This window comes from Bos indicus, chromosome 3 (genome assembly GCF_029378745.1).
Source record: "Bos indicus isolate NIAB-ARS_2022 breed Sahiwal x Tharparkar chromosome 3, NIAB-ARS_B.indTharparkar_mat_pri_1.0, whole genome shotgun sequence".
Lineage (NCBI taxonomy): Eukaryota > Metazoa > Chordata > Mammalia > Artiodactyla > Bovidae > Bos > Bos indicus.
Window position 1 is genome coordinate 84,830,814 of NC_091762.1, and position 23,812 is coordinate 84,854,625.

At 39.9% G+C, this 23,812-nt stretch overlaps 1 protein-coding gene across 4 annotated transcripts in view; it reads right to left on the reverse strand.

The window, feature by feature from the left end:
- Window positions 1–23,222, reverse strand: part of NFIA (nuclear factor I A) — a 399,012-nt gene extending 375,790 nt beyond the window's left edge. The window contains exons 1-2 of one of the 4 annotated variants that reach the window (XM_070780237.1): window positions 22,898–23,211; window positions 16,948–17,479 (exon numbers count right to left, since the gene is read on the reverse strand). In XM_070780237.1, the coding sequence (XP_070636338.1) occupies window positions 16,948–17,479; window positions 22,898–22,924 (559 nt within the window). In that variant the 5' untranslated portion in view covers window positions 22,925–23,211. Of the gene's footprint in view, window positions 1–16,947; window positions 17,480–22,897 lie in introns of all 4 variants that reach the window. The other 3 variants (XM_070780242.1, XM_070780228.1, XM_070780245.1) reach the window with 3 other exon arrangements.
- Between the last annotated feature and the right edge of the window lie 590 nt (window positions 23,223–23,812).

Consider the following 23,812-nt stretch of genomic DNA (forward strand, 5'->3'; position numbering starts at 1 on the left):
TCATTCAGTCTTTTAACAATCTATTTCATTTCTCGATTATGCTTGGTTTCAAAGAAATCTCTATTCCTAGAAAGAGGTTAAGAAAGGATGATGATACAGGCTTGCTGTAAAGAGCTACGCAGCCTCTCTCTCTCTCTCACACACACACACATCATATATCACATATATGAGAAAAGATCAACAAGGTGGGATTTTTGTGGTTTGGCAGAAAGGAAATGATAAATGAATACAAAGCTTCCTTCCAATGATAAACATTCAATACCTGGTTATAGACCTGAGATCCTATGAATGATCTCCAAAACAAATTTTTTAGAAATCTGACCAAACATGAGTGGCATCCAGTACTGAAAGATGAACTGAACGTGAGGATTCCCTATTTTATCACAGGTCCAGTCAGAATTTCACCATTTTTGTAGGTACATAGATACCCCATTCTTTAAAAAGGTGTTCTGGCTCAAAACACCTTACCAGGTATAGTGAATTAAGAAACTGCAAGAGCAACATCTAGCCATCCATACTTCCCCAGAGCGAAGACAATCATCTTCTCTCAGATACAAAAAATAATCAGAGAATTAAGTAATAATTAAATGAGCTAGAATTTCACTGATAGGCATTATAGTGGCTGATATTAAGTTACTCTCTACCAGTCAAGATCTCTCTACTCTGTGCCACCTGAACAAACACTCCTCACCCGCTGGGAGGTGTTCAAGCAGCTACACAGGAGAAAGAAAGAAAATGACCAGTACAAGAAAGGCCAGGAGTGTATTGCGAGGCAGCATCGACTACCTTACAAAATCAGAAAAGAAGAATTTTTTTCCCTAGATGCTATAATTTCACTTATTAAATATCTCCTTTAGAGATCAATAGTACTTTAAGGAATAGAAAAATTAGAGTGCTTCTTATAATTCAAGGTCTTAACATTAAACGTAAGTTTAGCATAATTTTAAGAAAGGAAAAAAGTAGAGATGTTTACCTGACACCATACTTTTTGTCATTTAAAGATAATTTTTGAGTTACTGTATGAATACAATATTTAAACAGATATTTCTCCTTCCCAAGATTCCTACTTCCCTGTAAGCAGCTAGCCCTACATTGACCTTGACCTGAATCTTACACTTCAGAAATAAAGTGGAATTGCAGGAACATATATAAGTAAATGCACATTTTCTCATTATAGTTTAAACATTTATAAGATACCCCAGTCCTCTGAAGCACACTGGGAAAATCCCACACTTTATATCACATTGCAAAGTGCAGGTTGGTACACTATCCTCTCTGTAACTTTGAGATCCAATTAGAATGTTAAGGGGAAAAGTACATTCTAGTTTCCATTCCTCACTGGAATATTGCTGGTGTTGCTCACCAAAGAAGGCAGTCAGAATTTGGTCCCTTTTAGCAGTCTATGAAAACACAAAAGAAGACTTATTCCCGGTCTCTTTATTTTTTTTCCCCCAGTCTCTTTAAAGCAAATTATTTTTTATATGATTTTATGTTTTTCTATTATTAAAGTTTTAGTTAAAAAAAAAGAAATGCATAGTCCATCAAAATCCCTCCATTATCCTTTGCTGAAACCAGTAGGAGCTTTTAGATATGAAAACAGGGCCAGACAGAAACACTTTCTGGGAAAGTCTGCAGTGGAATGGTTTTGATAATGAACATGCCTAGAGAAATAAAATTGTGAATGCTGTATGTGTTGGGGGGAAGAAACTCTTATCTTCAGTTGGGTTCTGTTTCCCTTAGAGAGGCTTATGTTACCTACAATCAATAGGTCTCCAATTAAACAAAGAAGATTTACATACGCTGGTGCATTTTGGAGCTAATGAAATTGGTCTACCAGTTTTAATGAGAGTAAAGTATTGGGCAGGAGCGGGGGGACGTGTGAGTTCATCGTATATAATTGGACCCAGCTCCTTAATTTGGATCTTTACCTTTTCCACCACTACTGCCCTTGGCCTCTCCCAACTTAGGAGAAGTAACCATGCCAAAATCTATCCTATTCAGCGAGGATAGACAAACAAACCTGCAAATGCTCACGAGAGATAAGGCTATGATTGACAGACACTTTCCCTGTAGAACAGGGCTGTCTGTGATTCAAAACCAGAAAATATGTGTGTTCATCCTGAGGAGAGGATTCCCTTTTTAATCAAGATTGTGCTCTTCACAAATTTAACAGCATGGAATTAAAATCCTTTCTCCCTCTCCTATCAGAGTAGCTAGCACACAGTAGGTACTTGATAAATCCCTGTTGCTATAATATAGAAACGGATTTCTTCACATACACAGTGCAGCAATGGCTATACTACTCTATCACCTCCAAAGCATTTTTCCTAGGAAAACAGTTGTGGTAAAAGCTAACACCAAGACCTTAGACAGAAAAACAAATAGCCTATATAATTTTTATAAATAAGTCCAATATCACCAAAGCTTTACTGTCAGAATTATAATTTATTTATTCTGAATTGGCAACCCATTCCAGTGTTCCTGTCTGGAAAACCCTAGGGAGAAAGGAGTCTGGCAAGCTACGGTCCATAGGATTGTAAAGAGTCAGACACAACTGAGCAAGCATGCACTCACGTGCGTATGTGTATATATGTGCACATACGTGTGTGTGTGTGTGTACAGTGGGTAAAGACCTGGCAGAGAAACAGGTTGCCCCTATATGTTCTGTGCACTAAAATTCTCATTTATGTCTTTGCATGTGCTCTCTCCAGTTTCAAGGTTAGTCGTGTCCACTGGTTCACTCAATCCAGAAAGGTAATTTACTTGTGTTAATTATCCCACATTTGTCTCAATACACCCTGTCCTTATTTAAACACTACATTTATTGTTTTGATAACAAATAAGAACCTTCAATCAGAGAAGGCAATGGCACCCCACTCCAGTACTCTTGCCTGGAAAATCCCATGGACGGAGGAGCCTGGTGGGCTGCAGTCCATGGGGTCACTAAGAGTCGGATACGACTGAGCGACTTCACTTTCACTTTTCACTTTCATGCATTGAAGAAGGAAATGGCAACCCACTCCAGTGTTCTTGCCTGGAGAATCCCAGGGACGGGGGAGCCTGGTGGGCTGCCGTCTATGGAGTCGCACAGAGTCGGACACGACTGAAGTGGCTTAGCAGCTTAGCAAGAACCTTCAATAATGCACAGCATTTTGAAAGGGGCCTTGTCACAAGCATAAGTCACTCCATAACACTAAGTTCCTTAAGTCCTGAATTCCCTTCTCAGAGTTCAGCCCCTGCCTCCGAAAGCTCAAGAATCCAAGGCTAAGACATCAGAGTTTACTGAAACATCACCCTGGTGGGAATCTGCGACTGGGGACTCATTCCAAATTTAAAGATGAGCAATCCTTTTTCCAGATGTCGGACTTAGACAATGAGAATCCCTTGAAACAATTTTCCTCTAAATAAGTGATTAAACAACAGCAAAGAGTATTATACTGACTCACAAATATAGACTCATAATTCTCCTGAATACATATAATTTAAAATACATAGCATTAATGAGCATTGTTTATCATTAACGTGTTCAGTTTTATTCACATCTCATGAAAAAAAAAAAAATGGGAAACCAAAGAAAACAGAATTAAGGCCAGATCTGAAAAAATGCCATCCAGGATTACAAGTAAGTAAAGTGTGGGCACGGGAAGAGGAGAGAGACAGGGAGATTCTAAAGATTAGGAGCAAAAATGGAAAAATGTTCAAAGGTGTCAAAACTTTTATTATTTGGAAATAAGACACTCTTAAAGGAAACATCAGATATTCCTAAACTCATCAAGTAAATCCTGATATCTGTATCCAAGGGGTTTGTTTCATCTGACGTCAACATGATTTTCCCTGGAAGAAATGAACTGCTGACATTCCGTGAACTCTATCTTTGCCTCACTTCTCACCCTGACCGTCAAACAAAGAAATCTGTCTTGAGTTCCACGATGTACCCCATGTCACTATGACTAATCCAAAGCATTTTTATTTACAGTGTTCAGAATTAATTTCTATGACAATCTCATGCCATTCTCACGTGCCTTTTGAAAAATAATTACTGAACGAATCATTTGTTCTGTGCACTATATAAAGAAAAGCACCTGTATTAATGGCTGCAGAAACAGACTTCATTTTCAGGTTAAACAACAAGCAGATGTAACAGAGAACAAAAAATTTCCAATATTTGGGACCACCAGATTGTTGTTGGTGTCGCTGCTGTTTGTACTTCATTTACCAGACAGTTCCTCTCCTTTCTATCACCATCTGTACCCACTTTCCCAAAAGACCCTCACAGCTGCCCCGTTACCACACTAACACACACTCACACATACAGGACCCCCTTAATACTTGCCTGTTTTCTTTTCACAAGAGAAAGAAAGGCAGAGCAGTTTGAGACTTCGGACAACTTAAAACTCACTTCCATGTCAAAGTCCCAAGATTACTTACTTTCTTCGGAGATGGAGCAAAACAGAATGTAAACAGCTGTGCTTCTGGGACTTGGCTGTATTTTAGGAACGACCTGCAACTGCCACGTGAATTCACCACACTTGCTCTCAAGGCCTCCCCTTCCTTTTTGTTGGTCACTCCTTCATTTCTCCTGCTGTTTAGTTTCCCTATAACTCTGTTTTATACCTCTGCTGCTGCTAAGTCACTTCAGTCGTGTCCGACTCTGTGCGACCCCACAGACGGCAGCCCACCAGGGTCCCCCGTCCCTGGGATTCTCCAGGCAAGAACACCGGAGTGGGTTGCCATTTCCTTCTCCAATGCATGAAAGTGAAAAGTGAAAGTGAAGTCACTCAGTCGTGTCCGACCCTCAGCAACCCCATGGACTGCAGCCTTCCAGGCTCCTCCATCCACAGGATTTTCCAGGCAAGAGTACTGGAGTGGGGTGCCATTGCCTTCTCCAATTTTATACCTCAGTGTTCCTCAAAGGAGGGCCTTAAAAAAAAGAAGGAAAAGTTTCTTGTATACCAGATTTCTCTAGAGAAGACATGCTACAGTGAACTATTAAATAATAGAAACCACCTGTGCCCTGTTCTGTCTACTTCAATTTGCTTTCCATTTATGTAGATATTTCTGACATAAGAAAACAAAAAATTTAACACTTACTAGTAATGTCATCAGATGACAGAATTCCTCAATGGAGACCAATCTTACGGGAAAAGGGCGGTATCAATTACTGGTTTTGCAAATGTTTAAAACTACATATGGGCTATTAGTTGGGAGAATCCTAATTTTAAAACATTGAAAACCTTAAAATCTTAGTTTCTGAGGAAACTTCATCTAAGATGGCATCAACTCATCTCCTAGTTTTTCCTTCAGTTGTGTATCTTTGGCACCTACCACAGTGCTTAATAGGTAGTGAGCATTCAAAGCACGTTTGCTGAACCGAGTTGTCAACGACAAGGTTGAAACTGTCAGCGGAGGCAACCAAAATACATCTCCTATGACGACACCAACCAAGGGCATTCACCTTGATGCAAACGATAACAACAGACCACAACTGCTCCTCAACTTACACACGAATTTTCTATCTCCGGAGCTCCTGGATGCACAGACTTGCAAAATGAAAGTTTCCTCTAAGCTTCTTTCAAAGTATAAAGTTCTGAATCTATTAACAAACCAGGACAAAGGCTACTTGCTCACCACTTTCTAAACTTCAGAGAAGGGCATCCCTGGTGGCTCAGTGGTAAAGAAGCTGTCTACCAATGCCAAGGACACTGGTTCGATCCCTGGCTCAGGAAGATCCCACATGCCACCGGGCAACTAAGCCCATGTGCCACAATTATTTAGCCTGTGCTCTAGAGCCCGGGAGCCACAACTACTGAGCCCATGTGCTGCAACTACTGAACCCCAAGAATCCTAGAGCCAGTGCTCTGCAACAAGAGAAGCCTGCACTCTGAAACTAGAAAGTAGCCTCCACTATACAAAACAAGAGAAAAACCCGCACAGCAACGAAGATCCAGCACAGCCAAAAATAAAATTTTTTTTTAAAATTTTAACTTCAGAGAAAACAATAGCTTTCAGCACTATAATGTACTTCCAGAGAACAATTTTAAGCCCATCCATAAATTCCAAAGCAGCCCTTAGGGAGAATGATATACTCAGGAACACATGGAGATAAAAACAGGCCGTGGAAAGATCAGACCTGGTAACCAGCCCTAACCACTTACTAACCATGGACCAAGGACACATTTCTCAGCCTCTTTGTTTCTCAGCAGCATTAAGGCAATTATAAAAGCTCCCCTATCTAAAAGGTAAGATTTACATGAAGAACTAATAAAATAATGTATAAGAACCAACTTAAATATCATAGAAATGAACAACACTAGTCTAGCAGATCTGGCTTTCATCCTGGCTCTGCCACTTACCATTGGCCTAACCTTGAGTGAGCTAAGAACACTCTCTGAACCTCAGTTTCCTGAATAACAGGAGTAAACCACAACAAAAGGCATCTGCCATCTCCAATCGCCCCCACCACCCAACATGAAAAATTCTCCAAAACTTGGAGAAGTCCAAAAGGAAAACAAAGCAGAAACAAAGCAACCCACATAAAACCCAAGAAACCCATATCCACAATTTAGAAAACCAACAAAGCCAACCCTAAGAAATGGCACCCAGCTATGTAAACTCCTTTAAGTGCCCGAAGTGTTTAAAGAGTCTGTCACAGAATGCTCCAGCACAAAGCAAAACACACTGTTACAGCTGCTCTGTTCACACTTTTTAAAAGGTGTCGGTAATAAAGGGCCAAACATGCGACTCTCTGAATGTGCATGTATGCTCCTCTCCCATCTATCTGTCTGCCTCCAGTTCTGCTGTCTCATGACCTGGCCTCACTTACTCAGCATCACCCACCCCAGCACAGCACCTCTGAGGCTCAACTGCAAATAAAGTTAAAAGCTATGCATAATCAGTCTTTAGATAGCAAAATTGAAAATGTCTCTCTTTGAAGAATCACAAAGCTTTCTGTCTGAAACCTCTGACCTTTCTAGAGAAATCAGAGTCACTGTAGTTTAAAAATGTAGGTGGTAAAAGTACAAAGGATTACATTTATCCATTGTGCATGTTTGCCATCTTTTCTGAGATGAGGGGCAAATACCTTCAGAACAATTAGTTCTTCAATGCTAACATTTCAGGCTGCAATACCCTCATTCTCCAAGAACTGTACACATCCTGGGCCCAATGAGATGGCCCTTTTCTGTTTGTTTCTATTCCTATCTTACAGAAAATCTAAAATACACGATTTCAGAATCCCTTTTTTTAAAAAATAAGACTTTTGTCTGTACAGTAAATAAGCAGAAAAAATAATAACAAAAATTCATTTGAATCTTCTTAAAAACCACAGTCATCCTTGATTGGGTCGGAAGGGTAAGGGACTTTTAAAAGTACATGTAAAAGAAAAGAGAATTCTTGATAAAAGTCCTTGTCACATATCAAGAGGCCATACAATAAAAGTATTGCAATGACTATCTTTCCCTGACAGGAACAGACAACAATAGTTGTGCTGTTGAACAGCATCAAGTTACAAAGACTTCATTCTCAGAAGTTACTTGAAACTACTTTCCCAAAGAGAACCTCCACCATTTAAAAGGAGGGGAGAAAAGCCAACTAAAGAAATCAATCAGAAACGTTAGTAACTCGGTAATTTTTATACACAAGGCATCCATGCAAAAATCCTGCCACAGTCCTACAGAGATGCAGAAAGCTTCTGCCAAATTCTTATCCCAAATCCTTGCTTCATCTTAAGTGTCCGTAACCCACTTATCTTTAACTTTCAATTACTTAACGCTAAAAATGTACTCTCAGGTATACACTGTTTTCCATCAACAACACTTTTAATGTTTAATATTTATGAATTATACTCAACATAAAAGATGTTTACTATTTTCATTCTTAATCTGCTATTATATCTGAGCCCATACAGCTCTGCTGAAGGTTTACATGCAGATGCACAGTATCTTAATTACTCATTCTACAGTAAGCTCTTTAAGCATCTCCATTCCTCATTCATTTGGAATGTTTAAAAATGCCACAAGAAGGGCTTGATGTCATCTCAACACTGAAATCCATCTGTCTATGGCCCTCTTTTGACTTTACTCCTTTTGCAGCCAAAATTTTCACAAAAGTTGATGAGAATTTGTCAACCTAAGGACTTGTGATGTCAGCTCCTGTGAAAGGCAATGGAATATTTGAAAGTGACAATGATGGGATCCCATACGTACAATATTCACTTTATGTAGGAGCTTAAACTTAAATCACTAATCTCTTCAAAATTAAAACACACAGAATTCTAAATGTTTCTAATAGGGGAAGAGGAAAAAGGTAGGGATATAACACAGAAGAGACAGTTATGAGTTTCCCATATTAAGTAATAGGTCCCAAATTTTGAAAATTAAATGAATTATTGATGTTGTAGCACCACAGTTCCTATTTATCCACTGACAAATACCTTTCCCTACCAAAAATTACCAATCGGATAAAGCTATATGACTCACCACAGATACATCTTCCCCAACAGCATGAACATGTTGTTGCACTAGCCAATCACAGGCTGGCAAAATTACAAAAGGAAATAAAATCAGCCAAACCATAGCAACAAAGACAACAGCCTGACAATGGCAGATGCTACACAGAAATACCAACAAAACTGCTAAATATTATTCATTTTTAAAATATGTTTTATTGCTACTTTCATTTCATCTTGCTTTTATAACCCATAGAGCATTTCAAAAATAGTCATTAAAATATATACATGAATATATATGCTCTGAAAACAGTTTTTGTTTGGAAACTCACAGGCTATTGGTCCCACCAGAAACTCTCACCAGAGACATCAAAGGTAGGCAGTATGGAACCTGATGGAGAGGACAGTGGGGTGTGAGCCCTATTTTTTTTTATTGCAATCCTCTTTTGTTTCCAATTGAATCACTTTTAACACACACCTCAGGTTTCCCTTTCTGGGATGACATACTCCACACCCTAACTTTTAAATTTATTAGCACTTTTAAAAAATTAAACTTAAAAAGAAAGTCACATTTCTATTTTATTCTATGTAAGTTCAATTCAACAGCTTATTTTTTTTAAATAAATATTAGAAGGATTCATATATACAATGAACAGATATAGTATAAATTATAATTATCACCTTTTTTCTATTTACAATTATAAAATTCATGTTGAGTGAGGCTCTAAACTTTTACACTTAAGTCATTAAGAACTAAACCTGCTGAAGTTTAAAGGAAATGAAAATAAAGGCATTAAATAAATTAATCAATAAATACATCAGTTACTTAAGGGCATTAACATGAAACTTGTTCCTATTTTCAATTTTTCTCCTTTGTCTTTAAAATGAAAAATCTACTTTTTTAACTAATAAAATTCCATTTTTTGCTTTTTTAAATAACTGTACAAAAGATCTTTTGGGAACAAAGTAAATTTAAAACATTTAAATCTAATGAGGAAATTAAAATATATATATATATATAAATGTACAAAAATCTACCCAGTAAAATATTACATGCACTTATGATTTTTAAAATAATAGTTGCTTTAATTCCCAAAACATCTAGAATCAATTCATCTAACTTTATCTTACCAAAAAAAAAAAAATTCTTAAACCTGTGTTATAATGCTTCTATTCACTAAACTTCTACATTCTAAAAACAAGAAAGAACAAGTCATTCCAGATTTTTGACCCCAACACTAACAAGCATGAGACCATTTCTCCCTCTTCTAACCAAGTGTGGCTTCATTTTGCGGACAAAACCTGAACTTCACTGTAAAATATCTCCGTGGGAAGGGTTTGGATTTTGACTTTTTATTGCCCTTTGATTTAAGGTAGGTGTGTGATGCCATTTAAGTGACATCCAATCCCTCTTTAAATCCAGACAACAGGATGTAAAGAGGGATATCAGACGGATCTGAATTTTATTTTTAAAAGAATAGGACACAGAATCAGGAGGCCTGGGTTTAATCTTGCTCTGCACAAGTCACTAGGCACCTCTGAGACTTGATTTTCACCTGTACAAATGGACAGTGTATTACTTATTTACAATACTCCAATGAAGTTTAAAAAAAAAAAAACAAAAACAGAAAGCTACAATGTATGCCAAAATTTAGTACTGCACTTGCTGCAAAACAGACACTGAATAAAATTTATTATTAATATTTGCCCAGCTGCCTGCTTGCCTGCCTTCCTTTCTTCCACCCATCTCTTTTTCTGTGCAGTGCTGTGCTGTGCTTAGTCACTCAGTTGTGTCCAACTCTTTGCGACCCCATGGACTGTAGCCCTTCAGGCTTCTCTATCCATGTGGATTCTCCAGGCAAGAATACTGCAGTGGGTTGTCAGGCCCTCCTCCAGGGGATCTTCCCAACCCAGGGATCAAACCCAGCCAGGTCTCCCACACCGCTGGTGGATTCTTTACCATCTGAGCCACCAGGGAAGCCCCTCCTTCTCTCTACTCTTAATCTATCAAGGTCCAAAATACTTACCACTAGGAAAATATGTGAAAGACACGAAGACAAATAAGTTTAAAGCTCTCAAAAAACATGAAAGCTATACCACTTCAATCTCCAGTTATTACCATCATCCTAACCATTTCTCAGGTTGAGATTAGCAATATCTCACAGACCAACACTTGCCAAATGCACAAATGAATTTATCTCAATCTTATCTCATTTAGTATCTCTTACAAACAAAACAGCAAAAATATCCTCTGCTCCAAACCTGCCACAATTTGTCATTTGTGAACGTATTCCTTTGGCTAAAAGGCCATGTTTATTTCACTAGAATATTAATAAGACTAACCCTGTTAGATAAAATATATTTTTACCCTGTGGAATTGTCATAGCAAAATAAGAAGTATTGATTTCTAATAGTTGGGGAAATGCCTAGGAAAAAAGCCATTTCTATCTTAACAGCAGCTAGAGAATTCTGATAAATTCTAAAGTTTGGATCAATCACTTCTAACAGTTGCCTTGGTGGGAAATGGCCAAAATGTTGACAACATTGTAAGTTTCCCCCTTGAAAAGCAAAATGGTAATAATAATAATGATTATCTCAGTAGCCCCCTTTCCAAGTTCATGCATGCCACAGTGTCCTTAACTGGACCCCTAAATGCTACAAAGAATTTTTGCAAAACTTTTCTTTCTAAAAATCTGAAAAGAAATTCCAAAAGCCCCCACATAGTCTCTCAGTCTAGAACAATACGATGCAAAAAATGATGGTGAGATGGATTATAAAATTCTCCACCTGATGTCTTACTGCCTGGGATCCTTTTACAGTCATTACTTAAACCAAAACACTTTTTAGAGCATCTCCATTTGCAATTAAGTTCATAGTTTTATGTTTCTCTTAACAAAGCATGCCAGTTCATTCATTCTCTTCCTCCTCCACCTGACTTCTTCCTTCCCCTGACCTCACCTCCCAAGGATTTACAATTTTATGTTTAAAAGCAAGATCTAACCTCTAAATGACCATGGGAAAATAATTGCTGAAACGACAACAAATTGGTGTTTAGCACATTCACTGAATGCAATCTGTATTTTATGTTTTTCCTTCTATTCTAACCTCAAAATTGTTTTTAATAATCTATATTAACATTTGTGAGCAATTAGAATTGTTGCTGCTTCTGTGCAAGTTTTAAAAAACCGACAGGCTGTTCTGCATCCTCTGGAAGCAGCTTGAGGCCTTAACCAAGTAAAACACCCAGTCCTACTGTGTACAGCAGTGACCACAACAAAGGCTGTGGTTTCTCCCACACTAGCCCTAAATAGGTTTAAATTAATGCTATCCATCACGGGGTGGAAAAGCAGACAAGGCAAATCCAAGCCAGCAGCGTTGGGAAATTTCTTACCAACACTCAAACCTCTGAGCCATAAATGAGCTGACCTCTGTTTTACTCCAGAACAACCCTTTTTCCCTATTCCTTCTTCTCTCTCTGCCTTTCAACTTCTTTCTCACCACATTCTAGGATAAAGAATATTTTTACTACATTCTAAATAGAGGATATTGCTACAATCTTCAAGTTATGTAGAAAACACTCAAGGATATAAAAGCCATATTTAATCTCAAGTTTGCTGATTGGGCTAACTCCCTTAAAGAATGAAAAGATAAGTAGAAAGATGACATCTTCTAAAAGCTTGTGCATATACCAATAAGTTACAGTACATCAATCAGCCACAAAATCCACCTTTGGTTTAAGGTTAGGGTTACAATTTGAAATAGAGTGGTACTAACATTAGATATCACTGTATATAATCTTACCCCATTCTTTTTCCAAATACAGTTTATTATTATAAATCAAAGAAACTAACCACACAACTATTTCTACTAGGCAGTTTATTAAGGTACTATAATGTATAGTCTTAGATTTGAGTGTAAACATACATACACACAAGCTCCTGCTAACAGGACATATTAACTATATTTTAGATACACAATCCTGCCACAAACATAGTAAGTTACCTTAAATTTAAAAATCATCACAATTAATTTAGCATAAAATTATAAACTGTAACAATCTAACATTATCCATTAAAATTTTTTTTATAATTCATGGGGTCGCAAAGAGTCGGACACGACTGAGCAACTGAACTGAACTGAACTGAATACTACTCAGTATGCACTGATAACCTTCCACAGATGATTACACTGTATTTCAGGTACCCGCTTTTTAGAAAAAGAAAGCATTTCCCTCTACTCTATCCAGCACTCTGTGTGCAGCCTGGATGTGCACACACATGCACACGAAGCGCACACACGCTCCTACACAGACACTCCTAATCTTACACCTGCTCTGAAGCAGTAGGAAGTGAATTCTCAATCTGTCAACATGACCATCTGCTCTATCTGCATATCACGGCTTCCTCTATTACTATATGAAGGAATGGCAATCACGAAGCCAAAATACAACTACGGTGCACCTGAATGGGAGTCTCTCTTTGTTGAAATGGAATAATATGTGGCCTATCAAGGAGAAACTAACAGTAACAGAAATAATTTGAATGAGCATTCAGGACAACATAATTAAGTGAACAATATCGTACAGGTAATGTGGTCATCAGGAACCCTGCCAGCAGGTTTCCAGGACAGGTACCAAGCTTCCCAGGCACCGCAACTCTTCCAGTAAGTGAGCAAACCTATATTATTCCTGGTCCGAACAACACGAAGTAAAGGTAGCAACGATGGGAGCATGGAAGCAATCAGTAACAACTGTACTGAAAACACTACTGTGCAAACACGGGCACTTTCCACTGTGAAACTAACAAGTACTCTGCTACCATTGGGAAAAGTTCAGTTTGCTCTGTCACGGGCTAATTAACAATTACAGCAACTACCTGACTTCTGTCCTGTATTTGTCTTTCAAAGTGAATGTTAAGGCAACTAAAAATACTTCCAATCTTAGAAAATTCCTCACCTGCTAAAAACTGAAGATGCTCATTGTGATTAATCGCCTTGGGGCCTAAAGCCACTCAAAACTTAGCAAAGGCCTTCGCTGAATTAAACATAATTCTATTTGTTTAACTTTAGTTTTTAAACATCTCCACACAGCTGCCTCAGCTTTCATTCTATCCCCCAGCAGGTAATAACTATAAAAAGTAAATTGTCACACTGTCATTTTATGGCCTAGATACAGCAACCTATCTCTATATAAGAGATGAGTCCTTAAAAAATCTAACCCCTTACCAAATTTAACTAACTCAACTGAGAATCTTTCTAGAATCTGATTACATTACCAGAAGTTATACAGAAGCAGTTTAAAAAAAAAAAAAAAAACTCTCCAGAAAGTTCTCGGTTGAGTGCCTACTAATGAACAAAGGTTAACTTTATCTAAAAGGTCAAATGCCTGGTGGCTAAGGTTATGACCTTAACAACTTAAATTGTGACCTTGCCACGTGCCGGGTATATTGTAGATTCTGATACAGATCATCTGGTAAAGACTAGTCATAAATTAGCTTTACTGTTACACGCCCACAAAGAAAACCATTTGCCACAATACCATAACATCTCCAAGATGTCATGCGATACATGGGAAGGACGACTCAAGTACAGACCAAATTCTGGGCATAAAATGGTTTTACTCTTTTGTACTTTTAACGAGATGAAATTCTCAGGCTTCTGGAATCACTCCGATTTCATTACACTTGTTACTGTTTATCAGCCACAAAATTCACAGTTCTAATGCCCCTTGATTTAGAGGGAATAAAAAAAAAAAGGAATGCAGTTTATGTATTGTATTTTGCGTCTCAATAACTTAAAAAAATCATCTCCTACACTTTTAAAAAACAACTGATTCTGCATTATCTTCCAGTATTTACATGTGTGTTCTAAGATTTCAACTTCCGTCCAAAGAAGAGGCTGAGGCATGAAGCAATAATTATTGTATGCATTTTTAGAAAGAAAAAAAAATCTTCTTGTGGCAATCAAGGGGGGAAATGGCATTTTGGGAGGAAAAAAAATACATTTAATAGAAAGGAGGGAGGGAGACTATAGGTGAAAAGGCCACAATGGTTTTGGCAAGTTTCTTGAAGCACGTTTCAGAGTCTCTGCCTCCTGCCAATACTGGCAAGTTCTCAAAACTTTTAAGGAGGTAAAAACATTGTTTAGTGTTTACAAATCTTCAGTATTATAACAGATGCTTGTCAAATCAGTTGTATGCGAGTTGACCGATCTACCTCCTATTTGTACTGGCAGCTTCCCTTCCACAAATAGCAGGCCTTTAAATCTCTGAAATCAAATTTGAGATATTTTCAGACAAAAGGCCATGAGCATCCCTCGGACCCTTCCCGGTGCGCGCAGAGGCGCCGCGGCTGCGCAGGGAGAGCCAATGGCCTGCACTTGGCCGGCATTCAGTCAACCGAGGGATTCTGGGAGGCGCAGGGAAACCGAACCGAAAGGTAGTCTGATCCACGGTGCTGGCAATAAATCTTTCATTAGCAATAAGGATGCTCACTCTTCCTAAGCAACCTTCTACCTGCCATTTTACCAACATCAACCTTCCGGTCCTTGAAACCGCCAGCAACTGTGTTGGCTCAAGGATCTGGAGCCATAAAACGGGCAAAAACTGTCAACAGTGAAAGAGAATCCAACGTGAAACGGCGAGAGCGAGAAGGGCTGCGTCTCTGTGAATCTAAAGGAAACGTTTACACCTAAAACTTAGAAGGGACGCTGCTCATACCAATAAGCGCAGAACGGGTATTCCGTTGTGATGTTACCTTCGAAGGACGCACACACCGCGATGGGCATCACTCGTTGGCACCTGCAATTTCCTATGTTGGTCCGTTAGAGCATTTATTATCATTTATAAAGTATTTACTTCTCCAAATATTATAGATTAAACACACGATTTTTGAAGAGTGTGCTCCCAAAGCACCTCTAATAGCCACACCTTTTTTTGCACCTTGCCCTGGCAGAATCTCTACTTATATTTATAAAAATAAAAAATTTTAACTCTGCTTTTACAGTAGACAAAGTAACAACAATAGAGTTAACCAAGAGTTAATAAAGGGCCGCTTGTTCCTGTTTAGAGGTCATTTGGGAGATGTTGCATTTTCGTTTTTGCTACCCAGAACTGGCTAAAGCAACAGGCACCTCTTATAATTAAGTATACATTTTCAAAAACCCAAATATTTGAAACACTTACAGATCACATCCTCTAAAATACTCATCTATCCCCTGCCAACAGAATGCAAATGATGATGTGACATGCTTGCAAAGTAAATTTCTCCAGTTTCTTATGTAAGGACAGATGGATAACAAAAGTTCTCTTTCTAAAACATATATTGAGAAAAATAATAGAGAGTAGGCTATCAGATGACTTTTTTAAAAAACTGCTCACATTTTTAGAATTAAAAATGTTTTGCAAAACAATGGAGTGTTCCCTTTTACAGGTATCATCTTCTCTGCCCTTTGGCAAAAAATACATACATACATGCACCCCAAAACAACCTACTGGAAGGATTCCACAACCTTCGTTCTTCCATCTGGCTCAAGTAACTGCCATAAAGGTAATCTAGCAAGACCGATATGTACATATAAAAAGTCAACAAGTTTCACAAGACCTGAGCTTTCACGTTAACACAATAAGCCTTTTGTCTAAAACAAGACAAGAGGAACAAAGTAAAAATGCATTGTTTTATCCAGTCCTCAATAGTTTTATCCCGAATGCTACTCTACCTGCTGTAACAGACACAGGGAAAGCATGCCTTGAAAACAGCCTTGGAACAATAAAGAATGTTATTATGAATCAAAGCAACTCAATCAATTTTCAATATTGGTTTCTCAATTTGTTCACGCACTATACAGGTTTGGTTACTTTTAAGATTAACCTTTCCATCAACTGCTTAAAGAGTTGGATTGTTTTTTTTTCCCTTAGCAATCTTAACCACCACCAAGTATTCCTAACACAAAGTTAGTAAGTTTGTATTAGTGTGATTCTTTTTTCTTTATAAATGATCAGCAATTTGATAGCAATCTTACCTCCAACCTCTTCTTGATTAGAAGGGGGCTCAAGAGGCTCCAGAAGGTTAAAAACACTCCCAGAAGAAAAGCAACTAAAAACTTTGCCTCACTATCAAACTAAATGCTTTTTAACTAGATCACTTGCCAGTTAAAATAGACTCTTTCTTACAAGGGTTTTTAAGAGGTTTCTCTCACTCCTCATCAAAAAAACGTGATTTAAACAATATCTCATAATTGACTACCAACAAACTGATAACACTACTTGCCAAGAGAATTGAACTGAACAAGAATGCTCTCAAAGCTATGCTTTCCCACCTGAATGAAGGTGGAACCTCAAACTCTGCAGCATCTGGCTACTCTGACATTGGGCTACCTTGGACACCACGCTGTCCATATAGACGTGGCCTGCCATAGGGAGCTCAGGAATGGCCCAGCACACGCAGAGGTCATCAGGAAAGAAGCACCCGCGAGAAAGTGGACCGACTTCTCACCATCGCACTTACCTGCTGCATGCACAAAGTATGCCAAATATAAATCGAGTTCCTTAACAGAAACCCCTATGTGATGGGGCTGGACACAGAGCCCTGGATTAGAGCACTGCGGGGACTTTACAAGGCGCTCGCCATCAGTACTTTCGAGCGGAATACCTTTAAATAAAATCACCATAACAAGGTCCAACCTCCAGACTTTATCTGCCTGGCGGAGGCAGTCAATTCTTCGCATCTTGCCTTTCTGGTCTGGGTTGGAAAGAACGCAACACGGAGGCTTTTTCCCTGTAACTGTAAGAACAAAATCCTCTCGGTACTCAGGTCGGATATCTTTCCGCAACTTGGCCAGCAGTCGAGATGCCCACTTCTGTTTGACCTCTGGTTTTTCACTTAGCAACTCATCCTTCACAGCTCTCTCTTCTTCTTTTGACATACGCTTTTCATGTTTTTTGAAGTATTTTCGTTTTCGGGCCTGCAGGTTGAACCACGTGTAGGCGAAGGCTCGGACGTGGGGCAGAAGTGCTTCGATGAAAGGATGAAATTCATCCTGGCAAAATGAATCAAGACAAAAATATAACTAAAATGAAAACAAAAGGAAACAACATTTCTTTAGATGCTCACCTTTAAAATATGTATATATAATCCTATTTCACTTGAAATTTGATTCAAGCATTACCAAAATCATACATGGGATTGCTATGGGAAGTCCAAGAGGGGGGGTTAAAAATACTATCAGTATCGTGTCTCACAATCTCAAAGAAAAAAACTGTTAAAAGTAAAAAATGGTTTGTTATGTTACAGAAGTGTACCAGGTTCTATTGTCGGGCCTACGTCCCAAAGCCTTTAGACAGCCAGTGAAGTTTATCGAAATGCTTATAACAACATATAATCTTAACCCTATTTCAAGGAAGGCATATCTAATTTTGCTCCAGCCTTGACCTCACTACTTGTAGTACAGCCAGGGCTCCGCAGCCAGATTGGCAAATCCTAAACATTTAGATGCCAGTCAGTGTTGATGTAAGTCTAGGAGCAAAAATCATCTCCACGATCAATGGAAACAAAGACTTTCCCTCTAAAAGTAGTGCGTGTAGACTCTGATCTGTTTCTTAGTCATTTTTGTAACATTTTAATTCCTTTTTAAGTATTACAGTTAACACAATTTTTTTTTTTACTCAAAAACTTAGAAAAATTTGGCAGGTCCATATATAAAAGAAGAAATGGATTTTATATTTGTCGGACTAGAATAAAAGATCTATGTCCAAGACATAATTGCTGATATTATGGAAATGAAACAAAAAGGCAAAAAAGGGGGAAAAAAAAAACAAAAGCATTCAAGCCAGATAGTAAACAGAATGTGTCACTGTGACAACACGGTTGCAACTAAATACATTCAGTTTACTGATGTGATTGTGAAATACCTTCAGCAATAATCATCCCTAAAGAACAGAGTACCTATTTAAATTTTGAAAATAGTATTTCAGGTTTTTTGTTCTCACAGGGAAACAGAGAACCTGGTATATTCAATGCTTATGAGACTACAGGAAAACCCTCATGCTTGCCTCTTAAAATTCAAGTAATTTGAAAATAAAATTGAATCTAAAACATTTAAAATTTTCTTACTCTTTTATTGAAAATACTTGATTCTTTTGTTTGACATTTTCTTAGGAAACAGAAATATAAAATTAAAGGAAAATTAAACAGTAACCTCCACAAAGCTTTCTGAGTACATCTAACTTTTGATTAACCAACCCACACTAATCTTACATAACTTCTCCCCACTGCACAACCCCCACCAAAAGATAAATTATTTACTTTCAAATAAATGAGGATAAGGAAGCCAAAGAGATATTTGATGACTTTTTTAAAGGGTGGAGGACAGACAAATATAAAATGCATTCTTTAAGTTTGGAATATCCATCTAAATATATACTTTGGAGGCACAAGTAACTATAATGTCCAAAATATTAATACTATCAAACCAATTATTAATTTTTAAATGTTAAAATATAAATTGAGTGTTTAAAATTGGTGAAATATTTTAACAATCAAGCCTGTTAAAATATAAATTACAATCATTTAAACACTACATATGACTGCTTTTTAGGTAAGTTTATATTAATATACAATAAATCATTTCAATAATTGACATTTAATTTTTTCCTCTCTCAACAAATTTCAGGCTTTGTATTTCAAGTTTAGGCTTGAAAACTGCTCTTTTTCAATAAAAGAATCCAAAAGCAAAGAAGTCAGCCTTTATAATGCATGTACATTACGTGGAGAGAAAACAGAGAAAAATACAAGAATTATATTATTCTTTCCTATATACCATTTGCACTTTAAAATTTCTGATGTTTGGGTATCTTTTCTACTATTATACTTTGAAAGAGAGAAATGGGGTGGGGGGAGCATTTTTCAAGCCACAGTTTATCTAGCAAGGTATACACCAAACCGCAGAGCATTTAAACATTACTAAATTCGGAGTTCATCCTTGAAATGCTCTAAAATACATAAATTTAGGATTTGAAACACTCCTTCACATTGACTGACTTTTTTATATACACAGGACATGCGGGGGACCAAGGCTCTCTGGAATTATGCAAAGAAAGCCCGGAGTCTACCTTAACTACAAAGTGAGCTTTCACCAAAAGGAGGATTTCATTTTAAAGTCTCAGCACCATTTTAAAATGCAAAGAATAAGTTAGCTCCAAACATTCATATTTATGTCCAAACCTAGTCTTATTAAAGCACTTTAATAATGATAAACATTTAAAATAAATCTTCCAATGTGACATTTAAGTGTTCAAAGATATCCCAATATGCTTCTCAGAGAACTGCGAACTGCGTTCATTCGTGTTCAAAAGGATTTTGTTTACCTGCCAACCAAATGCCCACATATCTCATCAAAAAAATCCTTAAATGAGGTCAACTATGTCAACTAATCATTAAGAATAATCTAAGTCCCAATTTTGCATCAAAAGTATTTACAAGTTTTTACTCCCCAAAGGTTTTAAGAATGTGCCAATAAAAGTGCACAATATTTTGTATTTTTTATGACTCAGTCACATGCACAATGATAGTGCTAGTTATTTTTCTCAACACACAATTAGAAATATTCCAGAATATCAAAACTAAAGGCTATCATTCACTTGTAGGAAATGTCCAGGCATAGCATAAATTAATTTTTAAAGAAAAAAACAGTATGCCCTTATAAATCATGTTGTTGCACATATCGCCATAAGCTGTGGAATATTTAAAAATAGTCAAGAGAAAACAAAAAGAATATTTTACGTATGTACTCGGTGAGAAAGTTACAGGCCAGCAATAAAAACAAACCTGAAAACCTGTTTCAAAAGCAACAGGATTTTGAATCAGCATCTTCAATGTTCATCTGTTTGCAAGTAAGCCAAGTTTCAGAACCACGGAATGCTGATATTTCTGCAACTACTTCTTTGAAAGGTTCACCTATAAATTTCTACTGTTATCATTCTATGACCAGGTACATGATTTGGTTAAGATGTGCCCACTTGGATTAAACTATGATGTTTGGCATTTTCCTAATAAAGTTTTTAAAAACTGCATTCACGTATATGGAGTCTATTCTTTCATTTAGAGTCTTTTTACCACTATGCTTTACTGGACTTTCTTTAATGACCAATAAACTTCTTTTTTGTTTTTAAAACTGGCTCTAAAGCTTTATAAATATTCTGGCAAGTTAAATACATTGTGAATCAATTTTTTAAAAGAACAACTCATAAAATACATGACCCTCATTCACTATTTAGTGTACATTTTCTTTACAAACTGTTACACTAAGTAAGCATTTCTCTTGGTGTTTCCAGAAGAAGGCCTACTGAATGTATCCATCACAGGGCCAAATAGGTTTTTGTTTTTTTTAAAAAAAAAAAAAACTTTCTTAATGTGATAATGGCTCATGAGCTGTGAGAATCCTGTAACTGTGTTAAATACCTGACTATGCCCTGGGCCTACATGCGTACACTGGTATCGTCATATATGCACCATGCCAAAATATAAATTTATCTATTGAGAGCTCACTGGAGAAGTCGCTGAAGTGTCTGCTAAGTTCCCTCCTCACAACAGCAGCACCACTGGTATTATCTACCAGTTCTATGTGTTGCAAACTTTTGCCAGCTAGAACTTCAGCCTTTGAATCTCAGCATTTTCACTGTAGTCATAACTCATTCAAATTATCTTACACTTTGCATCTTATCCATATGCAATTGTGAACCTTGCCAAAAGTGGTTGGAAAAGTTTCATTCCATACTTCCACAAGTTACTAAAATAGTAACTTGTGGAAGTTTGTTAGGGAAAAATAAAAAACTTTTACAATAACTGAAAGCAACTGCCATCCATTATTAATGCTAGGCCTAAATCCCAAATCGACCATTTCAACATAAAAGATATATTTAAGAGTCTTCTGAGATCAAATAGCCGGTAGATAACTGTTAGATATTGCAATAAGAAGGGATGTCATGTGGGAAATAAATACAGAATCTAGACAGGAGAGAAGAAACTATGGATACTTTTTAGTCTTCCAAAAAGAATTCCGGATAAACCGTTATCTCCTGCTAAATGAAAGCAAGAAGTGGTAGCAGGTTTTTGTAGGGAGTGGTGAGTAAACATTTTACATGAAGCATACAAACTTCATGTACATTATTAATGGTCAGATCGCAATGTACCAAAACAGTAATGAAGGCTCACAGTTTTCTTCAAAAAAAAAAAAAAAAAAAATTAGCGCAAAATCACTTTGACTTCATGCCTTTTGGTCAAAATAAATAAATAAATAATATATTCAATAGGGACCAGATTTGGAGCCTTGAAGTAGCAATATTTTGCCTGGGGGTAGTGCAGACAGGAGCGGGATGTAAAGGGAGGACATGGAAAGGAGAGGCGCTGGGGCGAGAGAGACCCACGCTCCGAGTTAGGTCGGAGGGGAAAAGTTGCCCCAGTCCTGAGCGCGGAGCTGCCCGAGTCGCGTTGCGGCGGCGGGGGGAGACGCGTCCAACCGGGCCGCCGCTCGGGCTCGCGGCTGGGAGCCCAACTCCGCCCGGCGCGCCCCAGCCCGCGGCCCGCGGCCTCGGCTGCTCGCCGCCCTGCGCAGCGTGGGCTCGTCCCGGCACGGAAACTTTCGCTCGGGAAAGCCAGCGGGCGACAGGCGGCGAGGACGCAGGCTCCACCCGGCCGACGCGGGGGAACGCGCGGCCCCGCAGCCCCGCAGTCCCGCTCCGCGGAGCCCCGGGGCCGGCTCGCCGCCGCCCGCCCGGGTCCGAGGGGCGCTGTCCCGGCCGGGGCCCGGGGCGCTGGCCCGCGTCCCTCCCGCGGCCGGACCCCAAAGGCTGACAAAGAATAAACAAAAGTAAGAGTTTGGGGCGGCTGCGGTGGCGCGGGCTCCGCGGGCGGGCCGCGGGCGCGGGGACCTGAGTTCTCCCGCAGCCGGGGGTGCAGCGGCCCCGAGCGTGCGGGGCGTGTGGGGGGCTCCGTCGGCGGCCCCCTCCCCGGGCGCCGCGGAACTACAGAAACCGGCCTCGCGCCTGCAGAAACGCTGAGTCCAGATTTCAGCGTGACATGAGCTGCAACCCCGCCGAAACACGTGCGGGGCGTCCGAAAACACCACCGTTCCGCAGTCAATCGCCCCGATATTAATTAACGCATTAATAAGAGGGCGCCATTAGCCATGTGCCCACACAAATGGCCGTGCAAGAGGAATGCACCCGCATGGAAACAAAGTTACTTTCTTAAAGCTGTATTTCTCCGCCCCCCCACCACGAGCACACGCGCGCACACTTACACACACACACACAGAACACGCGCAGATATGGGCACACCCCGGGACACATGCCCCGGGCCCTGCTAGCGCGGGGTCCCCGGCACCGCCGGCCCGGCCCCAGGTCTGCCCCCGCCATCCCGACCCCCCCGCCCCCGACTCCGCATCCAAACAGCTGCTTACCTGGGTGAGACAGAGCGGAGAATACATCACTGCCGGGCGGTGGGGTGTGCGTGTGCGTCTGGTGTGTGCGGTTTGGAGGTGTGCGTGAGTGCGGGTGAGAAAGGAGAAAGAGGGAGAGAGGAGGAGAGAGAGAGAAGGGGGGAGAAAAAAAAAATCAAGCCTGCTTCTTGCGTTCACATTTCCAACTCGGCTCAACTGCAGCCAGCCAGCGCTATTGCCGCTCCATGAGCTGAACTTTAACCCCGCCTAGAGTTTCCCTACACTCCACTATACATGTCTACTGTACGCGGGCGTTAAAGGCATAGCGCACCCTTTCCCGCTCCCGCGCCCGCCGGCCGGGTGCCCGCGAGCTGCCCGCGCGCCCGCCTCCGCTCTGCACCGCACCGCACGGCCGCCGCCCGCTCGCGCCGCCGCCGGTGGGGGGGGGGGGGGGGGCGTGGGGGAGGGGGCGGCTGCGGCGCCGCGCGGCCAGCCGGGTCCCGAGCCTCCGCGGCCGCTCGCGCTCGCTCCTCGCTCGCTCCCTCTCTCGCTCCCTGGCTCGCTCGCTCGCTCGCTCGGCCCCCCCCTCACCCCCCCGTCCCCGCTCAGCGCATTACTGGGTAACGCAGTGAGGAGCAGTTACAGTCTGTACTCCCGGGCAGCTATAGGCTGCCACAGGATGTGCTTAAGCAAACAAAACTACTTTTCCTCGTCCCCATCCCCCAACCCCCGCCGCAGACCTTCGCGGACCTCGGTGGAGGACTTGGGCAACTTTGCCAGGTTGCCCTGCACCCCTCGATTCACTGCGTGGGCACGGAGAGAACCGCGGAGAAAGCCGAGCGGGGTAGGGGGGGGCGGGCTTGCAGATTTGCATGTATGCAAATTTAAAAGAATCAGACCTCCTAGGTAACTTTTTTTCCCTTCTGAAATGCGGTA